This window comes from Pholcus phalangioides, unplaced genomic scaffold (genome assembly GCF_987345545.1).
Source record: "Pholcus phalangioides strain wild (caught in Gottingen) unplaced genomic scaffold, Ppha-v1.0 ptg000020l_1, whole genome shotgun sequence".
Taxonomy (NCBI): domain Eukaryota; kingdom Metazoa; phylum Arthropoda; class Arachnida; order Araneae; family Pholcidae; genus Pholcus; species Pholcus phalangioides.
This window is the reverse complement of record NW_028301613.1, coordinates 3,444,031-3,468,587: the sequence shown is the minus strand read 5'-3', so window position 1 is coordinate 3,468,587 and position 24,557 is coordinate 3,444,031. Positions and strand designations below refer to the sequence as shown.

Genomic DNA, 24,557 nt, shown 5'->3' with positions numbered 1-24,557 from the left:
AGATCAGTGTTTCCCAACCTGTGGTCTGTGAACCCCCAGGCGGGTGGGGGTCCGTAAATACTTTGCAAGAGGTTCACGGGATTATTTTCATTTTCTACAGTTGCAATGAATGACACATTTTATGCTGTAAGTCATTCAACTTTTGTGATGTGCAAATTCTTTCACGGCCAAGTAATGATTTCCCCCTTGTATAATAAATGCATGCATTTCAAACCTCTGATTAACGGTCATCTCTCTTTTACGGAAGAACTGTTTTGTTCCATTGGTGTTCGCAAAAGAGAGGTTTCACTGTAAGCTACAGCTAACTGAACCGCAAAAAATGTGCGCCATTCATGAAATAGTAATACAGTAAAACCTCTTTTTTATTACTGACACCGGCGGGACAAAATAATTCGTCCGTAAAAGAAGAGTGGAGTGACGGTTAATCAAGGATTTGAAATGCGTACATTTATGCAAGGACAAATCATATTGTTTCGCTGTAAAAGAGAGGTGATCGCATCTGAGGGGTGTCCATTAAGAGGGGGGGTTTTAATGCAAGTGAAAATTATGCCACGGTTCCCTTACAAAATACTCATGGATTCGCGTTGGTCCGCGGACCACAAATTGAAAAACACTGGTCTAGATATTCAAAGATGAAAAATTGTTTCGCGTAATTATCCCATAAAACACTGGAAATATGTTCACATGTGACTAATAACCCGAATTCACAAATTAAGGATCAAAATATATCATTCTCGAAAAGCATGGCAAAATTAGGCTGACCATATTTCCTCGAGAGAAATACGGGACATCGGGATTCCAAATACGGGAAAATAAGGGCCATCGCCAATTATCGCCAAAACCAAACAAAGTTGCCAAATATTGTTGAAATTACGGAGAAATCACAATGGCGGGAAATGATGCATTACTGCAAATTGCAGTGGATTAAAATGTATTCCACAAAAAAAAATGTTTACTAAGGCAAATGTGGGAGATTAATATTCCCATATATAGTTGTAATTATCATAAAATAATTTATGAGCTTAAAAATAATTTCAATCTTTGACTTCAATAAGGAATAAAAATTCAAGTAGGCTTCGTGGGAAATACGGGAAAAACCAGGACACTTTCGCCAAAAAGTCGGGACGGTGGTGAAAAAAAACAGAAAATACCGGGACCGTCCCGGGAAATACGGGACGTATAGTCACCTTAGGCAAAATAAGCAAAACACAAAAAGGCAAGTGAACGATATGGGAAAAAAAATATAAGCAAAACACAAAAAAGCAATAGTTTCTATTCGTAAAATTCAGGTTATATGGTCAGTTGTATTTAAGTCTTGTTGTAGTCTAAGTTGTGTATTCGGAAAATTATAGAAAGTTGAAAAAAAAAAACCACGTATCGTAGATTTACGATCAGAAAATGTGAAAGTATCGTAAAATATTTCCCGCTAGGTGCCGTCGCAAGAATGTTCTCGTGTCGCTCTCCCCCCCCCCCCCCTTACACCTCCTGGACTTTGTCCGAGATCTCATGACGTCATAACACTGGTTTGTTGTAATAACGAGGGGGGGGGGTGGCGGTAGAAAAAGAACAGCAGCAGCCAGCCAGCCACCGAAAAAAAACAGAGAGAGAGAGAGCAGGCGACAGAAAGGGAGAGAAAAACATTTTGATGCGGCGAGAAAAGGATCGTCTGGTTGTGTGTGTGTCGAGCTCCTCTACTTTGCGACGGGAAGAAACTCAAACTAAAGAAACAGCGAAAATCTTTCCCGGCCTCTTCTTTTAAATCTTCATCAGATGATCCAGATTACTGAACAGATTGGACAGAAATCTGGATTAATAATGCCGCTTTAAACGATTTAAGGGAGAGATCTTTTTTTTTTTTTTTAGGATTTTCGTGTGTGCCTCCAGTAGTGAGTAGTTATTGTTTTTTTTCTTCTTCTCTCTCTCTTCTCAGTCAGCTTTGAAGAGTCAACGTCATCAGTTTATATGAACCGGATACAGAGATAAATATTTGACATACCGGCGAAGTTTCTCTCATCCCCGTTCATTTGATTTTGCTGTGGACGTTATTGGATGTGGCAAGTTTTGAACGTGTATCCTACTATTTGAAACTCGGATTTTTTTTTTTTTTTAATTTACCTGTGGAAGTGTCTGCATTGAAGATAAATTGTGGACCAGTTCAGATGTCAAAGTTCTGTGGATGACCGATAACTTATTGATAAGATTGTAGAAGGTTTTCTTTTCTTTGTTCTACGAGGTATTCGTGGTGTTTGTTTCCAGTGCCTACGTTGAGAGGTTTCATCCAGTTACGCCACGAGTCATCCATCACAACCGAGGCCTGCCAATGTTAACCACAATGGTGTCTGGATACTACGATGCTAACGGCAGTGATGTGTATCCCCCGGGCCCTGAAACCTACGGGGACTATTGCTACGGCATGCAGGACATGTGCAGCCAGATGGCGTGCGCCTACCATGGTGAGTGACTTCATAACTGAATATCATGTGCCATTCGTGTTTGTTTATGTCTTGAATTCACATTATATGGATGGTATTTCATCTCCCCGTTTGAATGCACTTTATTTCCGGAATAGGGGAAAACCACGCACTCGTATTATATTCCATTCCTTTCAAATATTCCGGCATGCCCCCTCCCCCTCTCAAGGGTGGGGCTGACAAGGCTCGGTACAATTATATTTTTTTGTTTTTCTGGCTATAAATTCAATATAGAAGGGCTCCTGAGGGGGGGGGGGGGCGTCTGCCAAAGATCCCAGCGTAGGGACCCTGCTCCAGGATGTGGGGGGGGGGGTGTTTGTGGCTTATCACCCCTCCCAAGAGCTGAATAATACAAGGAAGTTTTTCTGTCCCGTAAAATATGGGTTCATCCAACGAACGTACACAATAAGTCACCTATTCAGACACATAACCTTGAATTCGCACCTTCCTCCACTCGATTCGCAGCTGAAGATATCTGTCTTGGCTCCGTTTGCAGCTGTATCTGAAGTTGTTTGAACCTGTGAACAGTTGTCTTCAGGTTCATGTATCACATTTTAATTTCTGAATAAATTCTGGGGTACTCGGTTCCCATTCTATAAATTAACATGGGTGGTAGTACCCCAGTTGCAACACCACTGACGATGTCTGTCTTTGTTCCATTCGCAGCTGGATATGTGTGCGCTTGTTCTGAGCGTATCTGGGTAGGTTGCTTCTTCCCAAGACCTAATAATATGGGAAGTTTATTTGCCCTGTAAAATATGGGATAATATAACGAACCTACATTAAGTCGCCTCTTCCTACACATCACCTTAGATTCACGCCTTCCTCCACTCCACTCACAGCTAAAGATAGATATCTGTCTTGCGTGCATTGGCAGCTGAAGATGTCTGCAGTTGGAAATGTGTAGCACTCACGAGTTGCCTGGTGGTAAGATGCTCATCTACCACCATGAACGTTGCTGTCATGGTCCCAAGTTCAAACCTGAGGATATAGATAAGATATTTTCCCTGACGAGCTTGAGGCTACTGCCAATAAATAGTGCCTTCATTTCTACAACCCATCTCATTAATGGCAATAAATTGCAATACAGCGATATGGCCAGAATTGATGTTTGGTGAAGTAGTTGGAGATGTGTGTGAAGTGTTTTGAACCTGTGGGGGCTCATCTTCAGCTTCATGTAGGATATTTTGATTTCTGAATTGATTCTAGAGGTGTTCCCCCGGTTCCGTGCTAAAAATTGCCACCCTATCTCTGGCACCAATGTCTGCCTTTGATCTGTCCGAAGCTGAAGATGTCTCCCTCTGTCTGCCTGCCTTCTTCTTTTCATTCAAGGCTGAAGATATGTCTTAATTTAGGAGCAGATTTGAGTGGGGGGCTCTTCCCAAGAGTGAAACAATGTGAAAAAAATTTCTTTCCCGCAAATTACAGGACGATCCAATGAACCTACACATCATCCCACCCAACACATCAATCAGGACACAAAAAAATTATGAATAAAATCTTTGCTAGTTAAAAAATTTGTAAGCTGAGATGTTCGCTAGCAGAGGTATTGCTGTACTCACTAAGAAATTGAAGTACCAAATCTCATTATTGTGAAGTTCAATGCAGGGCAGCAACTAAGGAGAAGTGGACAAGTGCCGGGGCGGGGGGCACAAATTTTACTCTTTAACTTAACATCTCTTTGAACATTACAAGGCAGCACCAAAATGTGTGCTTGCCCCGGCTGACCAAGTATCTAGTTGTGACCTTAGGTCCATGCATTAAGACAGTCCTGGTACTAACAACAACTATTCCGTAAATTCCCAACACATGGTACACCACTTCTTGGCGACTAACATATCTTCTGTCAGACTCAATTAGGTACTATTTGCTACGTTGCTGGTGGAGCGCTAGAAACACCTAACCAATAACGTTAAAAAAATATGTTGGAGAGGATGGTGTTGAGGATATATCTCTGTTTTGGAGTATTCGAAAACTTGCCGTCAAAAAGTTATACTTATTCCTTTACAGCACACCAACTCTGGTCTTTTACTAGGACTTATACTCGATATAAAGTCCTAGTAAAAGACCAGATTATACTGAACCATATTAGACCATAATTATACTCAATATAAATCAATTTACTAGGACTTATACTCTCTTGGTAATCGAGTTGGGTCAGGAATCTATCTGTGTTCGCCACAGATTCAGGGAAATAATGCCTCTAGGGAAAGGAACTTGTTTATGTTGTTCCCTGGGATTGAACCGGGGACCTGATGTTAGCCTTCATGGTGCTAGACGAGCATTTAACCACTGCGCCACTCAGGCATCTAGTATGAAAATATATACTGTAAATAGAGTACATAAAATATAGTACACACATAAAATAGTAACTACTGTCAGAAATCAGAAAATTTTGTGTCACCCTTAGACTCTAATTTAGAAAATTTTAGGCTCCAATACCGATTTTCCATGGTGACCTGACACCTGGGGTTTTTTATTTGTCCAACCCTGATTTTTTGTATATTGGGAAACAACAAACTATTCTCATTGGTTAGATGCTCATTCAATGTTCGGAGGTCTCACAAGTTTGATACCTGTTCAACCTTTGTCAGAATTTTTCCCTGCTCAAGCCTTGCAAAGCCTTACCAGAATAATGATTTTAAAAGTTCCGAAAAGAAGCGTCAATACAATGATCACATAGTGCATTGCTCAAGAACTCTTTATCAAGGAGTTGGTGCATCACCCTCTTGATGGAGGCAGAAAAAGTAAATGCTGCAGTTCTGAATAAACTGTGCGGGCCCTGGTCTAGCTTTCGCGTCAAGAAAATGATTGCTCTGAACAAAAACGATCAAATGACCATTTTTGCTGACAGCTGTTGCCAATCATGCACCACTGTAAAATATCCATTTTATTCTTAGCTTCCACTCCAGATAGCAGTAAAACTTAAGTCACACCCATCTGCCATGATGGGAAGACAACAAACACACTGCACAGGTACAAGTAGCGCACATGAAGATTAGGAAAACTTTATCATTGTTATGAAAGAACAAAATCGTTATCACAGTTTAAAACAAACACCACTTTTTATAATAACCAATCACAATCGGCTGTATATGAAGTTGCTGTTGATTTTACAAATTGAATACACTTGTCCCGATCAAAATATGATTTCTTTGAATGTCTCTTCTATTTATAAACTTTTTTATTTTACGAACTAATTTTCAAGTCTGTTAGGGTGTGTCAAAGAATGAATGTCAATTGTATAGAGCAGAGCAGTAACAAGGCACTTTGTCAGGCGGGGCTAGGGTGCATTTTGGCACTCCATTTAATGTAGAAGGAGCAGTTAAATTGCGAATTTGGCACCCTCTTGGGATCCAGCACCCTTTTCACCAGACCCTCCGTAGTTTTGGCCCTGGTATGGGGCGGTGGTGGTGTTTTTTTTGTTTTTTGAGTATAGCCTAGGGCAGGCAATAGGGAAACTTTCCTCAACCGCAAACTGCAGCTCCTTTTTCCCAGTCAAAGTTCATATACAACTTCCCAGAATAATGTATCAAAGAACAACTTCAAAGTACTGAACAAGCACGTACAGTGAATCCTGTTTACAGTGAATGCTTTTCGAAATGGTCATGAAAAAAAAATGTGAGGAGGAAATAGGCTTTGGATGGGGGAATCTCGATGAGTATTTGTATGAGTTAGGAAAGACCATGAAAATAAATCGTACTTACTAAGAGGAAGGGGGGAAATGTTTTAAGTGCAAAGGTTATTGCTGCCTGGCAGTGCAGTGGTTTGGGGAACTAGCCTCTGACTGTCCACGTCTGGGGTCGAATCCCTGTTCTTGCATGGATGCAGGGTTTAAGCTACAGTCACATTTTTTGTAAAATGCGAAAGAAAATCTTAGAATGCGAAAGAAGTAGTAGCCACTTTCGCAACAATGTGTACGGGAGGTACAAAACGTAGACATCCAACCATAAATCATTAGAATTGTAGCATTTTCCTAAAGCTTTCCCCCCATTTTCGCTTTTTTGCTAAAGGAATTTTTTACCTAGCTTAAACCCTGCATGGATGTATACTAATTTCTGGTCATAATTTTTTGTATGAACGCGGTCTCATCACAGAGCATCTTTCACACAATCAAGTCCATGTTGGGGAGGATGTTACCCAACAGGCCACAGCCCAATATGGCAGAGCTTGACAAATAAAAACCATTTGTTACATATCAAACATTTTAACCATTTATCCATGACAATCGTTTGAGTAAAGTCCTTCACAAATTGAGCATTGGACATCATTATCATCTTCGCCGCAACTGCTGTAGTTGTCGTCAGTTGGCACATATGGAGGTTCATCTTCTGAAAGGGATCCTTCTCTTCCTTCTGTTTTTTCGATTAGCGTTTTTTCAGAACTGGTTCCTTTACAGCTTTCTTGATGTTTTTTGCCAGTGTCTTGCCAGAAGTTGACGAACTTTCAAGTGATAGTGTCTTTCCTTTTTTTTTTTTTCTTTTCCAGAGACAAGTCAGTATTTGTTGAAAAAAAGAGGGAGGCATTTCCTACCTGAACTTCAGAAAATGAGTGGCGTAAATTATTTCTAATTGCAAGTTGAAATTCCATCCTTTTTACATTCTTTGTCCCAAGTCCATAATGAGTTACATCCATTTGTAAATAATACTCACCAAATTGGTCTTCTACATAAGGAGATAAAAAAGGCCATCCTAGTGGCACATCAAGTAATTTTTGAAGTCTATCTTCAGGTTTTTTTTTACGTAGCTTTCAATGTAGATCTAGGTACTTGAAAAGTTTCCGATAAATTCAACAGTCCCATCTCTTTTATTGTTAAGAGATAAAAGTTACCGCTATTGCATCTATTTCATTTTAATTTTTTCCTTGTCTTTCTATGTCACATCAGAAAAAAAAACCTACTTCGAAAGTGTTCGTAATATAGCGTAGAGCGATAATGGGAGCACTCTTAAGTGGGCGATATTCGGAACAACTTAACTGTCAAACATGGCAGCCTCCACCCTCGGAATCGAATCACAAACCAAGAAGCAAACTACACCAATATGTAGCCTGTTACGATCCCTATCACTTGAACTTTATTGATTACACTAATATGGTAATGAAATGTGTTTATTACCTCATCGTACACGAAAATAAAAAATTCCCATAGAAAAGAAAAAACAACACAGGTGTGTCTAGTTTCCACAAACAACTGAAGGGAGAAAGCTTCGTAGTGGCTACCAGCATTAATCAAAAAGAAACTGTGGTAGGTGATATTAATAACCTAGGCGATAATATTGGGCCCCTACCCTATATTTAGGTGCCGATGAAATTCTCTAGTTGTGAGAAGTGATTTTTCTCTCTCGTCGTGATAAACCTTCCTGAGTAATGTTTCTAAAGTTTTCAGAGACTTCATGACCTCTTCTCATGTTGAAATGGACACACTGCAATCAAATCCGAAAACTTAGCAATGCCATGTAGAAAATTAGAGGTTTTTAGTCAACCTGGTGCTTTTGATTTGCCAAGCTCTGCAAATATGGCAAGGCTTCATTATGAATGACCTGCATGACATTTCTGCCAGGCGTCACCTAAATTTTGATCCAACTACGCTGCTCATTCTTTTGAAACATTTTACTTTATGGAGGTCAAATTTCATTCTCTTGAACGGCAGTGTTGCAATCCTCTGTCCATACACATAGAAGTGTGGAAAAATTATCATGTTGGACAGCCATAACCTCTTGGATGAAGAATATGCTTGAGTCTGGGGGGCACTGTGTGTGTGGCTCTTTAAGTTCCTCAGGTGAAGGTTGAAGAGCAGCACCTGAAGTACTGCAGTATGATGAGTGGAAGAGAGAAAAAGGCTTGGCTATTGGCGATCTATATTAAATCTCTGTATGAATGAACACACGTTATTTGTTATGGGCATTTTTTCCTCAGCCACCTTAGTGGGCATTTTGCCTGTTGTGGTGTTGTATTTGTTAGGTCAGAGGTTGACAAATTGAATAAAAAACTTAGATGCCAGCCAAATTTCTTAAGAACCGAGCATGATTTGCCGAGCAGATGTACTGGAATAGAATCAGAAAATTTTGTGTCCTGTCGCCTGGGATTTGTCAAGCCCTGTGTTAGGTATCTTTAAGGTAATACTACATTAACAGGTATCATCTGTAATAATTTCCTTTCCTAACATAAAAAAAGATGCTTTTGAAATGCAGAGATAACTGCCATGCTTAGCTGGTACATTAGACTTGCTAATCCGACACGTATCAGACCAAGGTGCACTGGAATACCGAAATCGCTGGGTAGTTAATTGAAAAAGTCCATTTATAGAGAATATAAACTTCTGCATACAGAAGACATGCAGTGACACATTTTTCTCTTCTACGATAAAAGAATATGCACCTGAAAACGCTGGATTAGTGAACGGGCCGGACTAGCACATGGCTGGATTATTGTGAGTCTTCTGTAAATATAGTGAACTATTACTAAGTAGGGTTTTAGGTTTTCGATATGACAAGCATCAAAAAGGGGTTTAAATTGTGTGCAAAAAAACGCCAAAAACCTGAATGAATAATGCATTTTGGTAATGTTTTCAACACAATAAGTACCGTAAAATAGTACAACTTTCTGCCACTTTTTGAGGTTTTTAAAGAGTATCTCCTTCAATTATGCACTTATTTGTCTGAATGTTTTATTCATTATACCAACATATCTCACCTATTGAATGATGTGTCTGAAAAAAAAATGTTTTATGGGAGGGATAGTTTTTTTCATGTGGCACAATCTTTTACCCCTGTGGGTTACAACTTTTGGCTACCCTTTTTTCTGCCTTTATAAATGCATTATAAACTCGATCTGGCACATTCATATCACTGCTTTTATCGTTTCTACATATCTGCTTTAATAAAAACCCTCCAAACATTATTTGATTTTTGTGATACCAGACGATGTCAGCAGGGCCTGGCCATGTCCAATACGTTTTTTTCTTCACCATAGTGGAAACTAGTACATCTCCTTCGTCGTCTGGCTTCGAAATCTTCAGTCCTGGATAAAATTTTCCACAGTACTTCACAATAACATAAATCCTTTTGCTACACATCACCTTGTACACTCTCCTCTACATCATCAAATAAGTAGACACTCTCAACTTCCTCTGGACTTATTGGGAAAACAATTGGTGGCACAAAGTTCTGATTGTTGATAACAAATGATACTACGGGTAAACAAAAAAAAAAACATTTAGAAACACCCAATGTACCAACTTGTAGTAGATCACATAGAAATAAACATATATACTTACCAGATTTCTCAGGAAACTCTAAATGGTGTAACCCATGGTTTTCTAAACTTTTTTGTTCCATCTCGCCCCCTTCTTCATAAATTTTCTTCTCTTATCGCCCCAGAACTCAAACAAGTCCATAGAATATAATGATATAACCGTAGCCTCCCTCTACCATTCCATTGCCCACTTTGGGAAACACTGGTCTAACCGAAAGATACTTTTTTAGTTTTTCATGAATACCAAAAACTTACAAATCACCAATAATTTTCTGATAAACACGTGGGATAACTGGGAATGTTATTCTTACTCAACATTACCTCCACATAAGTGTGTCTTCCTATTTTTTCCAAATTTTTGCCTCATTGCCCCAACACAATCTAACCCATAGGATCCAATGTTATACCCGTAGCTTCTACCGCCCCCTTGGAACTTCTCATCGCTCCCAAGGGAAATTTTCCAGCATTTTTCCAAACTTCTACGTTCGCAAGTTTCAAGAGTTTCTTTTGCATCATATATCAATAGCACTGCCAAATTGAAGGACTTTTTAGCCCTACATTTAGTCCTAAAGCAGAATACACCAAAAGCTGTGACGCGCACTGTAGAATAATCGTGGAAGAATTTATTTGCTGTTGTAGGAATTTTTACCACAGAACATATCCATTCAGTGGAGGGAGGGCTCGTTGCAGAACGATGCAAAACATTCTGCATTAGGACAGTTTAGCATTTTGATTGCTAGATATATTATGCATAATATGTACACAAAGTGATTCAAAACTCTCAATGTACAAACTTTTAGAGGAGGTAGAGAAAACAAAAACAAAACAGGATCACACAATGTATGACCGGAAACCCCAACCTGATCAACTAGAGGATAAATAAAGATGCAGAAATGACAAGCCAATAGTGGGTGGAAAAACTCTTTATTTAGTGATACTTTACACAAGGACAGTATGTGTGCACAATGTTAAGTTTCACAACAAGTTCTTGAAGTTCTTACCATCCACAGTTATACACAAAAAAAAAGAAGAAAAAGTGATGCATTCCTATTATGTGATTGTTTTGTTTTTTCTACCTCCCCTGAAAGTTTGTATGTTGAGTTTTTAATCATCCTGTATATGTTATGCACAAATAAGGGTATTGTTTTAAGTATCAGTGATTGTCTAGAATCTAGATCATAGTTTCCCAACCTTTTTTGCCCCATCTCCCCCTTTTTCAGAAATTTTTTTTTCCCATCGCCCCAACGCAATCTAACCCATAGGATCCAATGTTATACCCGTAGCTTCTACCGCCCCTTGGAACTTCTCATCGCCCCCAAGGGAATGTTAATGCCTACATTGGGAATCACTGGCCTAGATACTTTAATAATGACAGAAATCAACCTGACATATATGTCATATAAAATAACTTTTTGAAGTTCATATAAAGTCATATAAAAGAACTTAAAAAAAGAGTGAAGTAGATGTGTTTATATCTTACACATATAGGCCTATAAGCAGGTGAAGAAATTTTGGAAAGCTGAGAATCATCTTGAATTGAAGAATATCAAATAATTCTGTAGTTTTCCCTTCAGCTTTTATGCTATACTCTATTCAAATTGTATATTTTACAAGAAAAAATACATATATATTTTCCAAAATATGTGTTATACAAAGAATAAATATTTAATATGCATAATATAGTGGCTTTAAACATCACATGCAATAAATATGTGTGTTTTCAAAGGGAATTTTTATATTGAAAAGCAATATTTGAGGTTTTTGACTCAAGAATTTATAACATGATATTTTAACGATGTTTTAAACCAGTGTTTCCCAAAGTGGGCAATATTGCCCCACTGGTGGGCGATGGAATTGTCTGGGGTGGGGGGGGGGGAGAATAGAAGATAAGGGTATAGCGTAGGATCCTATGAAAGAAAAAAATTTCTGAAGAAAAGGGCGATGTGGAATAAAACATTTGGGAAACTGGCTTAAACCATCAAAAACGGGCGTGCATCAAAAACCTGCCAACTTTGCTACTAAGTACTACTTAAACACAATGTATCCATATTGCTGACTGTATTATTGGTATTTTTTTCACTGTTGCATATGGAATTGTGACATTAGTCATATTTACAATTATTATAATGTCATATTACAGTTATTATAATGTCATATTACAATTATTATAATGACATACTACAATTAGTGTAACATAATTTTATTAGTCAAAAGTGTATAAACTCTTTGATGTGACAAATCAAGGGGGGATTTTTTTAGGAGACAAACATTTCAGTGAAAAATTGTGTAAAATATATATTTTTTTAATTCTTTCCAAGAGTCAATAACTCACTTTCCAGATGGACTTTATAAATTCCAATTTTTTTTTCTTGTAAAAGCTCAAGTAATCTCACACACACACAGAAAATTGTAGGCTTTGGTACCAATTTTTTTAATCATTATGGCAACTTGGTACCTAGGATTTGTAAAGCCTTGATGTACTATTATAAAATTATGCAAATATAGCTTTTTATATGCAGATTTGGTAGATGCACTGACATAAATTTAAGAAAATTTTGCATTGTCTTCAGATTTCAATTTAGTAATCACTTAGAAAATTTTAGGTAACAATATCAACTTTTTTTAGACACTATGGCAACCTGGCACCTATCCAGCAAAGATTTCTGTCTGTGACCATCCTTTTTTTTCCAACCTCTGTTGTCACATGCATCTATCTGTTTGATGAATGGGTTTGTCCTCATTGCGGATTAACACACTTGACAGAGTGCTGTATGATACACTATGGCTTCCATCAGTCCTTATAAGCTGATTCCCTAAAAATGCTATGCGGAGAAAATGCAACAATGGAAATAATATTATTGGATGGTATAGGGGCCTGTGATGACTTCAAGAGAGATGCAAATGATTTAAATTTCAGCTATGTACCCATGTATATCAGGGCTTGACAAATCCCAGGTACTAAGTCACTCTTTGGGACTAGAAAATTGGTATTGGCACCTAAAATTTTCTGTGTGCAATTTATAGATTTGAGTTTAGGGAGGTTAATTTCATGGCAGCATGTCTTTTCAACATGGAAAAATACTAGTTAGTACTTTTCCTAGAATAAGCTCTTATGAAATCTGGCTAGTACCTAAACTTTTTCCTTTGATTTGTTAACATATTTGTTCTTTGATATGATTTGGATGATTGAAAAAACGTATATCGAGTATTGACACAAAGAGTTATTTATTTTATGAATAAATTCAACTTTCAAAAAAGTCATTGCGACCATAATTCGAAGCAATTCAAGTTGTTAAAAAAAATTGATTCATCTGTAGGTTATATAGTCTGTATTCCGTCTGTTATATGTGTTTTCTATAGGTTATAGCCTATATCTCTGACTGAGAAAAACAGTTCATAACAGTTTTTTTCTTTCTACTTTTCCATTGAACATAGAATTCTCTACATTTTCTCGAGTGAGTTGAATGGATGGGACTGATTCTATGCATCAACACATACTTAAAAGGCATAATCTGAGAACGATACTGAGAGCAGATTGAGGCATCCTGGAGAATTGATATCCCAACCTTTTGCGCATTGATTAATTTCTTCTCAATTGATGTTGAAAATTAGATTTTCATGTCAACATCCAGGTGTTGTATATTTGAGGTCTTGTTTAAGTAATGTTTGAGGTCTTATTATACATAGGTAAGCATTGCATCACCGTGGAATGTGTACGCGAAAAGAAAAAAGGTGAATGTGACTGGGCATCGTAATCTTGGCGAGGGTTTTGCTAACTAAAAGTTAAACTTTCAACTAAATCTGCATAAACGCTATGGCTTCGCGCAACAATTAAATATTTAGTGGTGTCGTGGTGGGTTGATAAGTCGTGAAGTCAGAGATGGAACATGTTCATCGGGGCCTGGGTTCAAACCTACCCACAGAAAAACAAACTTTTTAATCTTAGCCACCTAGTTTGGCATTTTGCTTGTTGTGGCCTTGTATTACAATGAAAGCTGAATATTTTCCAGGAATGTATCAGAGGATCGTTGTGTTTGCAGTTTTTTGCACTGGTGCGCCCAAAGCAGAATAAAAACTCACGTACACCACAGAACAATCTTGTGAAGAATTTTAAGAAATTATGGAAAAAGAACTCTTATGGAAGGAAAAAAAAAGTGTAGAAAACACTAATTACGGGAATTTGCAGTCAGCTAACTCGTGGTACGCTTAGGTTATATATATATATAGTATATATGATATTTAATTTTTCTTCAAAATACAGTATTTGAAAGCAGATCATCAGGGACCATCTTCTCTGATTGTCCCCACCTGTTTTGTAGAGATACTTGATGGATGAATGCAAGGCAATACACATTTAAGATAAGATGAATTTATTTGATTAACAAGAGAGATGAATTTATTAAAATAAGGAGTTGGAAAAATTGCTGTATAAGCATAGCTATTTGTTTTGGCGATTAATTTTTTTTATAACCCAAGTTGGTTGTTGGCATTACGTGTTGTTGTACAAATCTTCGGTTTTCAATATTCACTGTGAAACATTCACAGGACAGGATGACAAAATATACTGTATTTGCCCTACAGCTTTTTGACTTTTTGACATTGTTCTCAAGGATGTCTTGTTATTACAGTCGAATCCCGTTATAACGAACGTCAAGAGACCGGAGGAATCACTTCGTCAAAACGAAATTTCGTTATATAGGAATTCCAGGTTACCTAGCATTGTTCCTATGTAAACTTATTTGGGGATTAGAAAAGTGTTCGTTAAAACCAGATTTTCACTGTAACGGTATTCGTTAAAACGGGATTGGACTGCATTATTATTTTTCAATTTAAATGGAATTCATTTTTTGTGTTGAAAAAGAAAGAACCCGAGAGACAGCAGCACCTGTTGTTTTGGCGTTTTGAATGTCAAATCACATGAATATTTCTATTTTTCAATATATATACATATATATATATATATATATATGGAAAACTCAAAAATATTTCCTTAACAATGATGTCCATATCCTCGCTTTGCGGTGTGGGTAAACTCACGGGAAGAGGGACAACGTTGTAGAATTAATCGGAAAATGGGACATTATCTTGAGAATATTTTATCATATAAAGGTTCATTAGGTCGCAGTTCTTCTCTTCCCGCATAATCATGCCGCCTTCCCCTCTTTTCTGTGGTTTTTCAAAAGCCGCCCCCGCTGCAGCTAAGTCTCTGGTTCGAAGACAATGTCTGTCCCAAGCCTGTTTTTTGTTTTAAAGTGCTGGGGGAATGAAATATGCTGGTGTACGAACTTGGCTGATTTTTTTTCTTTTTTGGAGCCAAATCACTAGAACGTCGGTCATGATGATGATGATGGTGATGTTTGTCTTTCGCTGAGGTCTTTCACGTGCATCACCACACCATCATGTTGCTCTTTTTTACCCCAGTGTTGCCAGATTCGTTTTTTTCCCTTCCTTTCTGTTGGGCAATAGGAAAAACTCCCCGATCTTTTCTTTCGTTTTTTTGTTTTTTTTTTTCATTGTTTTTTTTTATTTATTTATTGCGTCCTTTGGAATTTCCCATCGCTTACCATGGCTATGCGGCGGCTGTTGGAATGTGGTCTGGTTTGTTCTGTTCCTTTTTATTTTATATATTATTATTTCCTTCTCTAGGAAGAATTTCATTCCCCCCCCCCTCTCTCTCTCTCTCTCCACTCTTTTAAAGGCAATATTTTTATTTTGTTTTCCCACATCGGAAGAAAAAGAAACAGGGTTTTGTAGTGGTTGTTACGTAGTTCTGTGTGCATAAAAAAAACTTTTAATTCTTCCAGAACAGACATGTCATGTCTGCATGAAGACTGATATTTTTGATGTGGGTGTGTGCGTGTGTTGTTTGAGAAGGAAGCAGTTTTTGGTTTAGGGTGTTCCAAAGAGAGCTTATTGTTTATGCATGAGTTTTCTTCTGGGTTCTGTTTTTGGTCCCGTATCTGTTTTTTTTATAGAAAATTTGTATTTTTCTATGGATTCATAGTATATTTGAAAAAGTCTTAAAAAATTCGAAGGTTCATACTAGTTTGTTGTGTGTGAAATTCATAAAAGCATAGTAACGGAACGACTAGGATGAGTATAGTTAGTAAGATGGAAAAGAAAACTTTGTGCGAGGCGGGATACATATTTGAAAGGGAGCACAAAAGATTGGAAGGGAAAGGGGCGTGAGCGGAAGCTCTTCCAGAAAAATTTTATTTTAACAACCTCCTAAAAGCATTTAAATTAAAGAAAGTGATTAAAATAGCAAAGACAAAAAAAGCATTTCTTTCGATATTTTAATTTTTCTTATTTATTCTAATATATTTGATCATCTTAAGGAGCGGGGGAGGGGCCCCTTCATACCCTCACCCTCCTTGCGTGCACCTCTGACAGTGTGTTTTCTTGACAGACTCATTTTGTTCCAATTTAAGCGAATGAACAGAACTCCGGTCGTGAAATTAATTTTTGGTCTCGCAACAGTTGATCCCCAAACACACGTTTTCGCATAGAATTTCGCAGTCTCAAATAATTTAATGAACTGAAAAAACAATTAAAGTTCTTACTGCTTAATTCAGTGTCTTTATGAATTCATTTGCATTCTTCTGCTAATCGGAAAGTTTTTTAGCTCGTTTTATTCAGCCGCTCAGAAAAGCTTTGAATTTGCTAGTCGGTTCAAATAAGCCCTGACAGTGACTTCAGTCCCTGGTAGAGACAAAAAGCCGGATAGTAATTTCCACTCCTACTCAGTGCAACCAGTAACTAGGCAGGTGCACCCTCACAGGGCCCACTTGGAGAGAGGCAGAATGACACATTTAGGCCCAAGAAGGGGCCTAAATGCAAATTTTTGCACAGGAATGGCTAGTTACGGCACTGCTCTTACCATATGTATAGTGGAAAGTCTGGAAGATATGGGAAAGGGAGTAAAACATGGGACTTCTGCGTCCATCCTTTGTTAGAAGTATCTCAATTTAATACAGTCAAACCTCGTTAGTGCGTCACCCTGGTAACGCGTCACTCCGTTTACCAGGTATTTTTTTTTGGATATCCCTATTATCCTCTATGGGGTTCTAACGTTAGTAAACTCCTGATAACGCGTCAGCTCACTCCGTTTAAGAAATCACTTTTTGTGAAAGCACTCTTTGGAAAATTCTTCATTCAAATCAAAAAACTCTTCATACAATATTAAACGATGCGTCCAACGTTCAAGTCAGATCTACATTAAAATTAAAAACAAAAAAATTTAAATTTTATTCTTCCAGGAAAATAAATCAAGTGCTTTCATGCAAGAAAAAAATATTTTTCTAATTAATAAAACTGTTGGCCGTTAAAAGATTAAACAGTTCTTAGCTGGACGATTGCAATGCAGCTGGATAATTAATTCTTTGGTTTCCATAAACATGCGGAATAATTAGCGAATTTTTAAAAATCGAAAAGTGATATTTTGTGTCGACCCGTTCGGTCGTATTACGTCGTGACACATTTCCAGATCACTTGGATCCGCGAAACATTTAGAGATCACCAAAGTGGCTCTGTAGGGGACTTATGAATAGGGATAATGTTAGTTCAGGTGCCCATAAACTAGGGAAAGGTTTTTCTCGTTTTTGGCACACTCAGTAAAGATGCCATTAAGAATAGTTCGTGTTTTTTATAAAGGGTGGTTGATGATATAAGCATCATCCAAACCCCCCCCCCCTTGTCATCAAAAGTCAGCAAATCAGACCCCCCCCCCCCCCCATCTATGCTAACGTAATACTTGAATGGCTCCTTATTTAAACGCGTGATAATGTAGCATATAAATATTAATTGATTAAAAAGACTAGTAATCAATTTTCATGACAGAACTCATTTGAATAACTAAAATTTGGTTACTTCTGCATGAATGCATCAATAGGGAGACAGGATTCAGCGCACCCATGGCTTACTCTTTAACGAGTCACTCCGCTTATGAGGTCATATTTTTGGTCTTCCCAAGAATGACGTATTAACGAGGCTTGACCATTTACAAGGAGCATGCTCGATGTTATAAGTGATGGCTTTTTTCAAGAGAAAAAAGAAAAACTGACCTTTTTGGAGAATTTTTCGACGTTGTAGCGAAAGATTCATAATTTTCAACTCGCTATACCCGATCACTTTTTGTTTCGTTGACATTAACTGTCTCATAATTGCTCGTTGTAGACCTTGCTGCAACGAATGATCGATTTATGCGTTATAATCCGTACGGTTCGTTATATAACGGACTTCCACTGTATTTTATGATCAAAGATTTTAGTATCTAATACGTGGCGATCTGTACCAAAAGACGCTCCCAATTTGTGGGGTTTTTTTTTTTTGACTAGAGAGATACCCCATCAGTGGGTATCTGACCAAATGTATTTGCATTTCGATTTTCAATTTCGAGGAAAAGTTCCAGTTAGTCTTTTTGATTAAAGACGTTAGCAGAGTTGACTCGTTTATCGTCTATAATTTGATTACCATCGAAGAGCTTTTAATTCATCTGTGTGCAAGACGTTCTTTGATTGTCCGTTTCCGATCCAAGTTAGTGGTCACCTGTTTATGACCATAAGCATTCCATATTTTGTTCCGATCCATTTGTCCGTTTTTTTTTTTAATCCTTGTTTTTTAATCAAAGACCTTCTCCACATCACCTTTGGACCTGAAAACTATTTATCTTACTGAGGGAAAAAAGGAATCTCTTTCGAACACGAGTTTAATTTACATTCGTAGCAGAACTGGCTCCAAAAATCAATCATCATAGGGCGATTAAGTTCTGCATGGTGTCATGATTTTTCGAGTCTCCCTCCCCACCATCTTCAAATGTTATCGGTTTGACTTGCGTGAGATGTAAAAACAAACATGTCTGGCTTCAGTACTGATACAAAAGCACATTCCACTCTCAATATTAACAATGCATTTGTTTTTTTTTTGTTGTTATATTTATCTTCTCACAATCCGTTTTTCCTCCTTGGCTTTTTTTTTTCATCGTCGTCATCACCATTGCTCTTATTGTTGTTATTACTCATTTTTTTTTTTGTTCTCCCTTCAATCTCTATAAAAAGAGTCCCGCTTTGTTCTTGGACTGTACCACAAGAGTTAGGAATCATGATCGTGGCTTCTGCTGCATGGTTGCCTCGAAGATTTCGTTTCTGTTTTCTTCACGGAGGACGTCTTATCGAGGACAAGTCTCTTATAAATGGTGGAAGAAAAGAGAATCTATCATTGATACACTGATCCGTGTGGTCGTCGTCCTGTTGTTTCCTGATGTAACGTCTTGCAGTTGTACATGGTAGACGTTGTTCATAATCCACCGCCGAATTTTTTTATTTTTTTTTTTTCTTCTCCTATTTGCAGACCTGCTTTTTTTTATTTCATTCTAAGGTCTTTGTCTGTCTGGGAAACACCTTCTGGCCCAATTTCTGCTTTTGATAGTTCATTTTCTTTTCAGGGAAGGGGGAAAGAAAAAATAGCAGTGTTAATGTCCGGAGGACGTTGAATTTTCCCCTTACCTCCATCCTTGTGTCTTGTTTTCCAGAGAATTCTTATTATTAACTGTATCGATGTTCGTTTGTTTTCGATTTAGAACGGAGTATTTTTTTTTTTCATCCCGGAAGATGAATGGAAAGAAAATAGAGTATCAAAATTAATGTAACATCACTGTCGTTACTCCGAGTATTGTTGAAACCAATTTGCTACTTACATCATTGCAATCAATGCTAAATAAACTTTGACGATGGTGATGTGATGACTACAAATTGAGCTCTTATATCTTTAGGCGAGAGGACTTTTTAATCGATATTTTACGCAGGGTGATGCTCTGTACCCGATGACGTATTATACAATATCCGAAAATTCGATTACAATTTAAAAAAAAAAGAATTCAAGACATTAATAACAGAATTCTTTTAAATTCAAGGTCTTGTTTCGAAAAATGACAGCTTTAACTGGCTCTGACTCAAATACATTTGTTTGACATTTCGAAAAAATCCAAAAATAAGGTCCTTTACCAGAGGGACCCTTACCGGGGAACATATGTGCACCTGAAGAAGACAAAGGCCACAGAGAAATAATGTTGGCTATAGTTTTCGTTGTGATCCTAAGGTCGATGGCCTGGTTATCATTCTATAGACGTTTTATCAATGACTACCCAGGAAGAATTTAAGTGCGGTATCAGCATTCTGTGGTCGACTAGAGGAGCTATCCACATCGAGATTAATGTATACAGTGGATTCATTCTCTCATTCTCATACGTTGCCAAAACGTTTGGCAGCGTATGAGCGTGACAAATCCTTCTACGGTACATAAGTATGAATGCTTCGAGTATCACCTGAACCAGTAGTTTTCAACAACCGGCGGTTACCGCCTATGCCGAAATGTCAATTATGAAATCGGATAAAAATTGACAGCAGTCTTGGGTGCTTCATTTGATCACCAGCAGTTGACTCAAGCAGCAGTTGAAAAAGCTGTCTGGCGTAAACTAAGCTCCGAATTTAGTTCAAGATGTTAATCAAAGTACATTTGTATTCTTTTTTTCTTTTCTTATTATCTACTGAAGCTTTCTATCGACGAGAACATTCACAGCTGTGGTTTTGATATCATGGAATTGCGTTTATCATGAATGAAAAAAAAAAATTCACTCGCGAATCATGTCTGTGCCATTATCGTTTCGTCCCGTATTCCATTGTTGTCTCTGGAAATTGTGCCATTAGTTATCCTCCCCCATGGTTCGTTGCATTTACATAAGTTTTCATGTGAAACGGTGGATTCACTTCTTTTTTGACTTCTGTCTCGTTGGCGAAGTATGAATGTCAGTTAGCATCAGGGTTGACAGATTTTTGACACCTGGCAGTTTTTGACAGTTTACGTCAAAAACCTCAAATATTGCCTTTCAGTATAAAAATTCCCATTGGAAATACACACGTTAATTGCGTGTAATGTTTAAAGGGACTATGTTATACAAAGAATAAATATTTAATATGATTGTAAAATAATTTTCTACTCTCTACAGAATTATTTTGGACAATGTATACGGTTTTTTTTTCTTATGAAATATACAATTTGAATAAAACATAACAAACGCTGAAGGGAAAACTATGGAATGATTTGACATTCCATGATAAAAGATGATTCTTGACCTTCCAAAATTTCTTCACTATGTATGGGCTTTGAGATAAACCATCTGCTGTACTCTTTTACAACAGATAAGTGTTTAAAAAAGTTTATTACATGATATATGTAAGGTTGATTTCTGTTATTATTAAATTATCTGGATAATCACTGAGAGATACTTCAAACGATACTGTTATTGCGCATAACATTGAAAGATATCTAGCGATCGAAACATTAAATTGTAGGACTAAAATGTCATTTAATTTGGCAATGCTAGCTTGTGCATGATGTTCAAGAAACTCCTGTAACTTATCCTTAGTCAAACTTAATTATTTCTTACTTTTGCACTATGATGTATATTTACTAGTATTTATAATCCAATGGTTTTTCAATTGAAGCTGTATTTAAATGTGCAAAACAAATGCTTTGGATATCAAGTCCTGTCAAATGTGCTTTGGTTGAAAATACTCTTTAAAACTGTGTGAATTTATACACCCTGAGCTAAGACATTTTTATGTGAAAATAAATGAGTTTAATTAGTGTATTAACCGATGCTGCGTGAGAATTTTTACATGGAATAAAATTTTGGGCAGATGAGAAAATTTAAAATATCAAAATAGATTCTCAGTAATTATAATTCCTAATATAAAACCCTTTAATTTACATAAAAGTAAGTGTTTTGTTATATAACATATCTATCGGGTTAAAAAACTATTTGACAACGTTGACAATGAGTTTTTGACTGTTTTAATACTGATTTAGTTTCTGAAGTCTAAAACCTATGATACCCCTATCATGCATATTTTGAATAAGCAGCTCTATTCAGCAGCTCAAATCGAACACAGGTAATCAGTAGCTAGATAAATAAACCATAAAATTATATTTTATATGTTCTAGACTCTTTATGTTGAAAAATTCAAAATTGCAAATTATAATTAATATTTTGTTTTAATTGTAATAAATTAATGTTCAAAAATAAAACGTAATATGCAAAAAAAGTAAGTTTTTCATCATGTTAAAATACAATACAATACAAATACAACGCCACAACAGACAAAATGCCCAACGAGGTGGCTGATAAAAAGATGTCCATAAAAATACGGTTGTCATATATTTCAAAAATACAGCAACCCAATTAAAAATGAGACCTTTTTGAAAATGAGACCAAACATTCTATTCGCTTTTTTGACCACCGCTGAACAATGTTCAGAAAACCTAAGTCGCTCGTCAATGAGAATACCGTCAATTATATACCTATTGTGTTCAAAACATTATCAAAAAGCATTCATTTAGGTTTTTGATAATTTGAAATCATGTTTTGACGCTTGTCAGGGCAAAAACCCAACCTTGGTTAGCATGAAAAAGAAACTAACTTCATGTGTTGGTGGTGGTGGTCATTCGATTTAGTTTAAAATCTCGTCATTTGGACTAAAACCTAGCCGAGATGAACATTTCTCCATCTCGGGCTGCTCATCTTCAGACTCCACATAATATAGTGAAACCTGGATACAACGATACTGTGTGGACCAAGAAAAAATATCTTTGTATTGAGAGGCAGCATTTTTAATCACGCACCACTGAATTAATGGTGTTTTTGACATGTTTTAATTGGCGTTGTTAAACAACTCCAGAAAATACACCAATAACTGTTCGTTCGCCACAAAAAAAAAATGTTATTCCTTTGTTGATCATTAAAATTCAGTTAGATGCTTCACCCTTTGAAGTAATTTACTGCATCAGACTTACATGCACTGCACCGATGACTGACCACGTTGTGCTAAATACCCGATGTTATTAGACTCTCTCGGAGGAACATAACAGGTGACGAGTTCAAAATATACTGAAGGTGATTTTTTTAGCGAGATATAATGAAATATCGTTGCAGCCGTTTCAAAGATTCTCAAGAAAATATTGTTATAGCGCGATTCATCGTTTTAAAGGATATCGTTGTTTCGGGAGGAGTTTAACATTAGACGACGATTCCAAACATGGTTCGGAAAAATATCGTTGTGTAAGGGGATTTATCGTTATATTGAGTATCGTTTCAGCGATGTTTCACTGTATACAAAAGAATCCCGATTTAACGTATTGAACGAATGGTCCCGTTCGATTAGATACAGTACAAACATTTTAATTTTTTAATGAGCCTATGCCCGCTTAATACGTTTTCATCTTGACAACGACGCCTTATAAGCGCGATCCATTGTACACTGGCTTCTCGAGCATTGTTCTGAAATAATTGAACAAAAATGGCTGGTGTTTTTCACGTCTTCCATCAAGGAAGATCCGTTATCGTTACGTAATTATTGATTTTATTTTTGGACAATTTAAAAAAAAAAATTAGGACATCACAGATATGAGCATTACGTCATCGTGTACTTTCTTACGTTCGTTCATGTATTGCTATCTTGCTTTTCTGTGGTCAGATATATTTTTTCATTCCTAATCTTCTGTTACTGCTCCTTGTCAAATTCAAAGGCGTATGAACCGTAGTTTTTTTTTTTCTTCTTCCATTTCCATCATCATCGTACGCGATATCGTTTTTCAACAAGAAATATCGTTGCTACACGCATAGCAGCAGAACGCGGGGCAACAGCAACTAAAAGTGATGATGATAGCATCTCCATTCAGAGAGCTCGTGCTTTATTTTATTTTTTTTTCCTCTCCAACATTTCGTTGCTCGTTAATTGAGACTAGAGCTTAGTTTCTGATGTATTTTTTTTTTTTTTAAATAAACATATATATGACCGTGTATATGTTCCGGTCAGGCCCGTATCACCCAGAAACAACTCTACTATGCGTTTAATGAATGGGCTACATATGCTGTTGCGTTGTGCTCATTAGTTGCTTCGATTTCCTGGAATATGTCTTTTTCTCCTCCTCGTCATTTCTCTCTTTAATTCATCTCAAAAAATGGATCCGTTTGTCTCGAAAAGCAAGGAATTCGAGACAGAGTAAGACATTTTTTCTTTCATTAACTCCATTAGATAAACATTCCCCAGTTCATGTCTTAAAACATCGGGGTTTTTTGTTTTTTTGTTTTTGTGGTCACCCGTCATATTGTACGGTTTTTTGAATTGGTTTCGGGCTCTTGCTGATACCATTGTCTCTCTTACTTGTAAGTAAAAATTAGTCTGTTTCCTGGCGGGATCGAAATTCAATCTCCCCCCCCCCCACGGATTTTTCAAATGTTTTTTTTTTTTTTGGAAGAGGGCGATCAAATTCTCATCAATCAAAAGAGTCACGGCCGTGGAAATTCCACTCGCGACAGACCAGGAATGTTCAGGAGCCGGTTTTTTTTTTTTTGATCTTTCATTTTGTTTGATTCGTGACCTCGTCCGTGGTGATGGTTGCTCTGTGGTACAGCAACTAGCATATATGGTGTTCGGTATATTTCCTTTTTTTTTATTTAAATTTTTTTGTAATGAATGTTTCAATGTTATCCAGTTCAATGACACCATGTCAATATGCTTAGACCCCGGCGTGCCAATAGAACCTGGCCAACTTGATATTCAAATTCTGCTACTCGGAAAGCTGTGCGAAAACGGACGAAATGAAAAAAAATTATAGTACTTATATGGGCCTACCTGGACAGAGGCCCGTGTATTGTGTTATTAGCATAAGCGGATACAGACTCCTCGAACGGGAGAGGGCGTGGATGTTCAGTGAACGGGTGGGGGGGGGGTGAATGTTCACCTTCCCGTCTATGCCAATAATACAAATATTTCAGTG

The 24,557-nt window shown here is 37.1% G+C and overlaps 1 protein-coding gene across 1 annotated transcript in view; it reads left to right on the top strand.

The window, feature by feature from the left end:
* Window positions 1-1,600: 1,600 nt before the first annotated feature.
* The window catches only part of LOC149070760 (fibronectin type-III domain-containing protein 3A-like), a 125,302-nt gene continuing 102,345 nt past the window's right edge, over window positions 1,601-24,557 (top strand). The window contains exon 1 of the mRNA XM_089248785.1: window positions 1,601-2,453. Coding sequence (XP_089104911.1) covers window positions 2,321-2,453 — 133 coding nt within the window. The 5' untranslated portion in view covers window positions 1,601-2,320. The remainder of the gene's footprint in view (window positions 2,454-24,557) is intronic.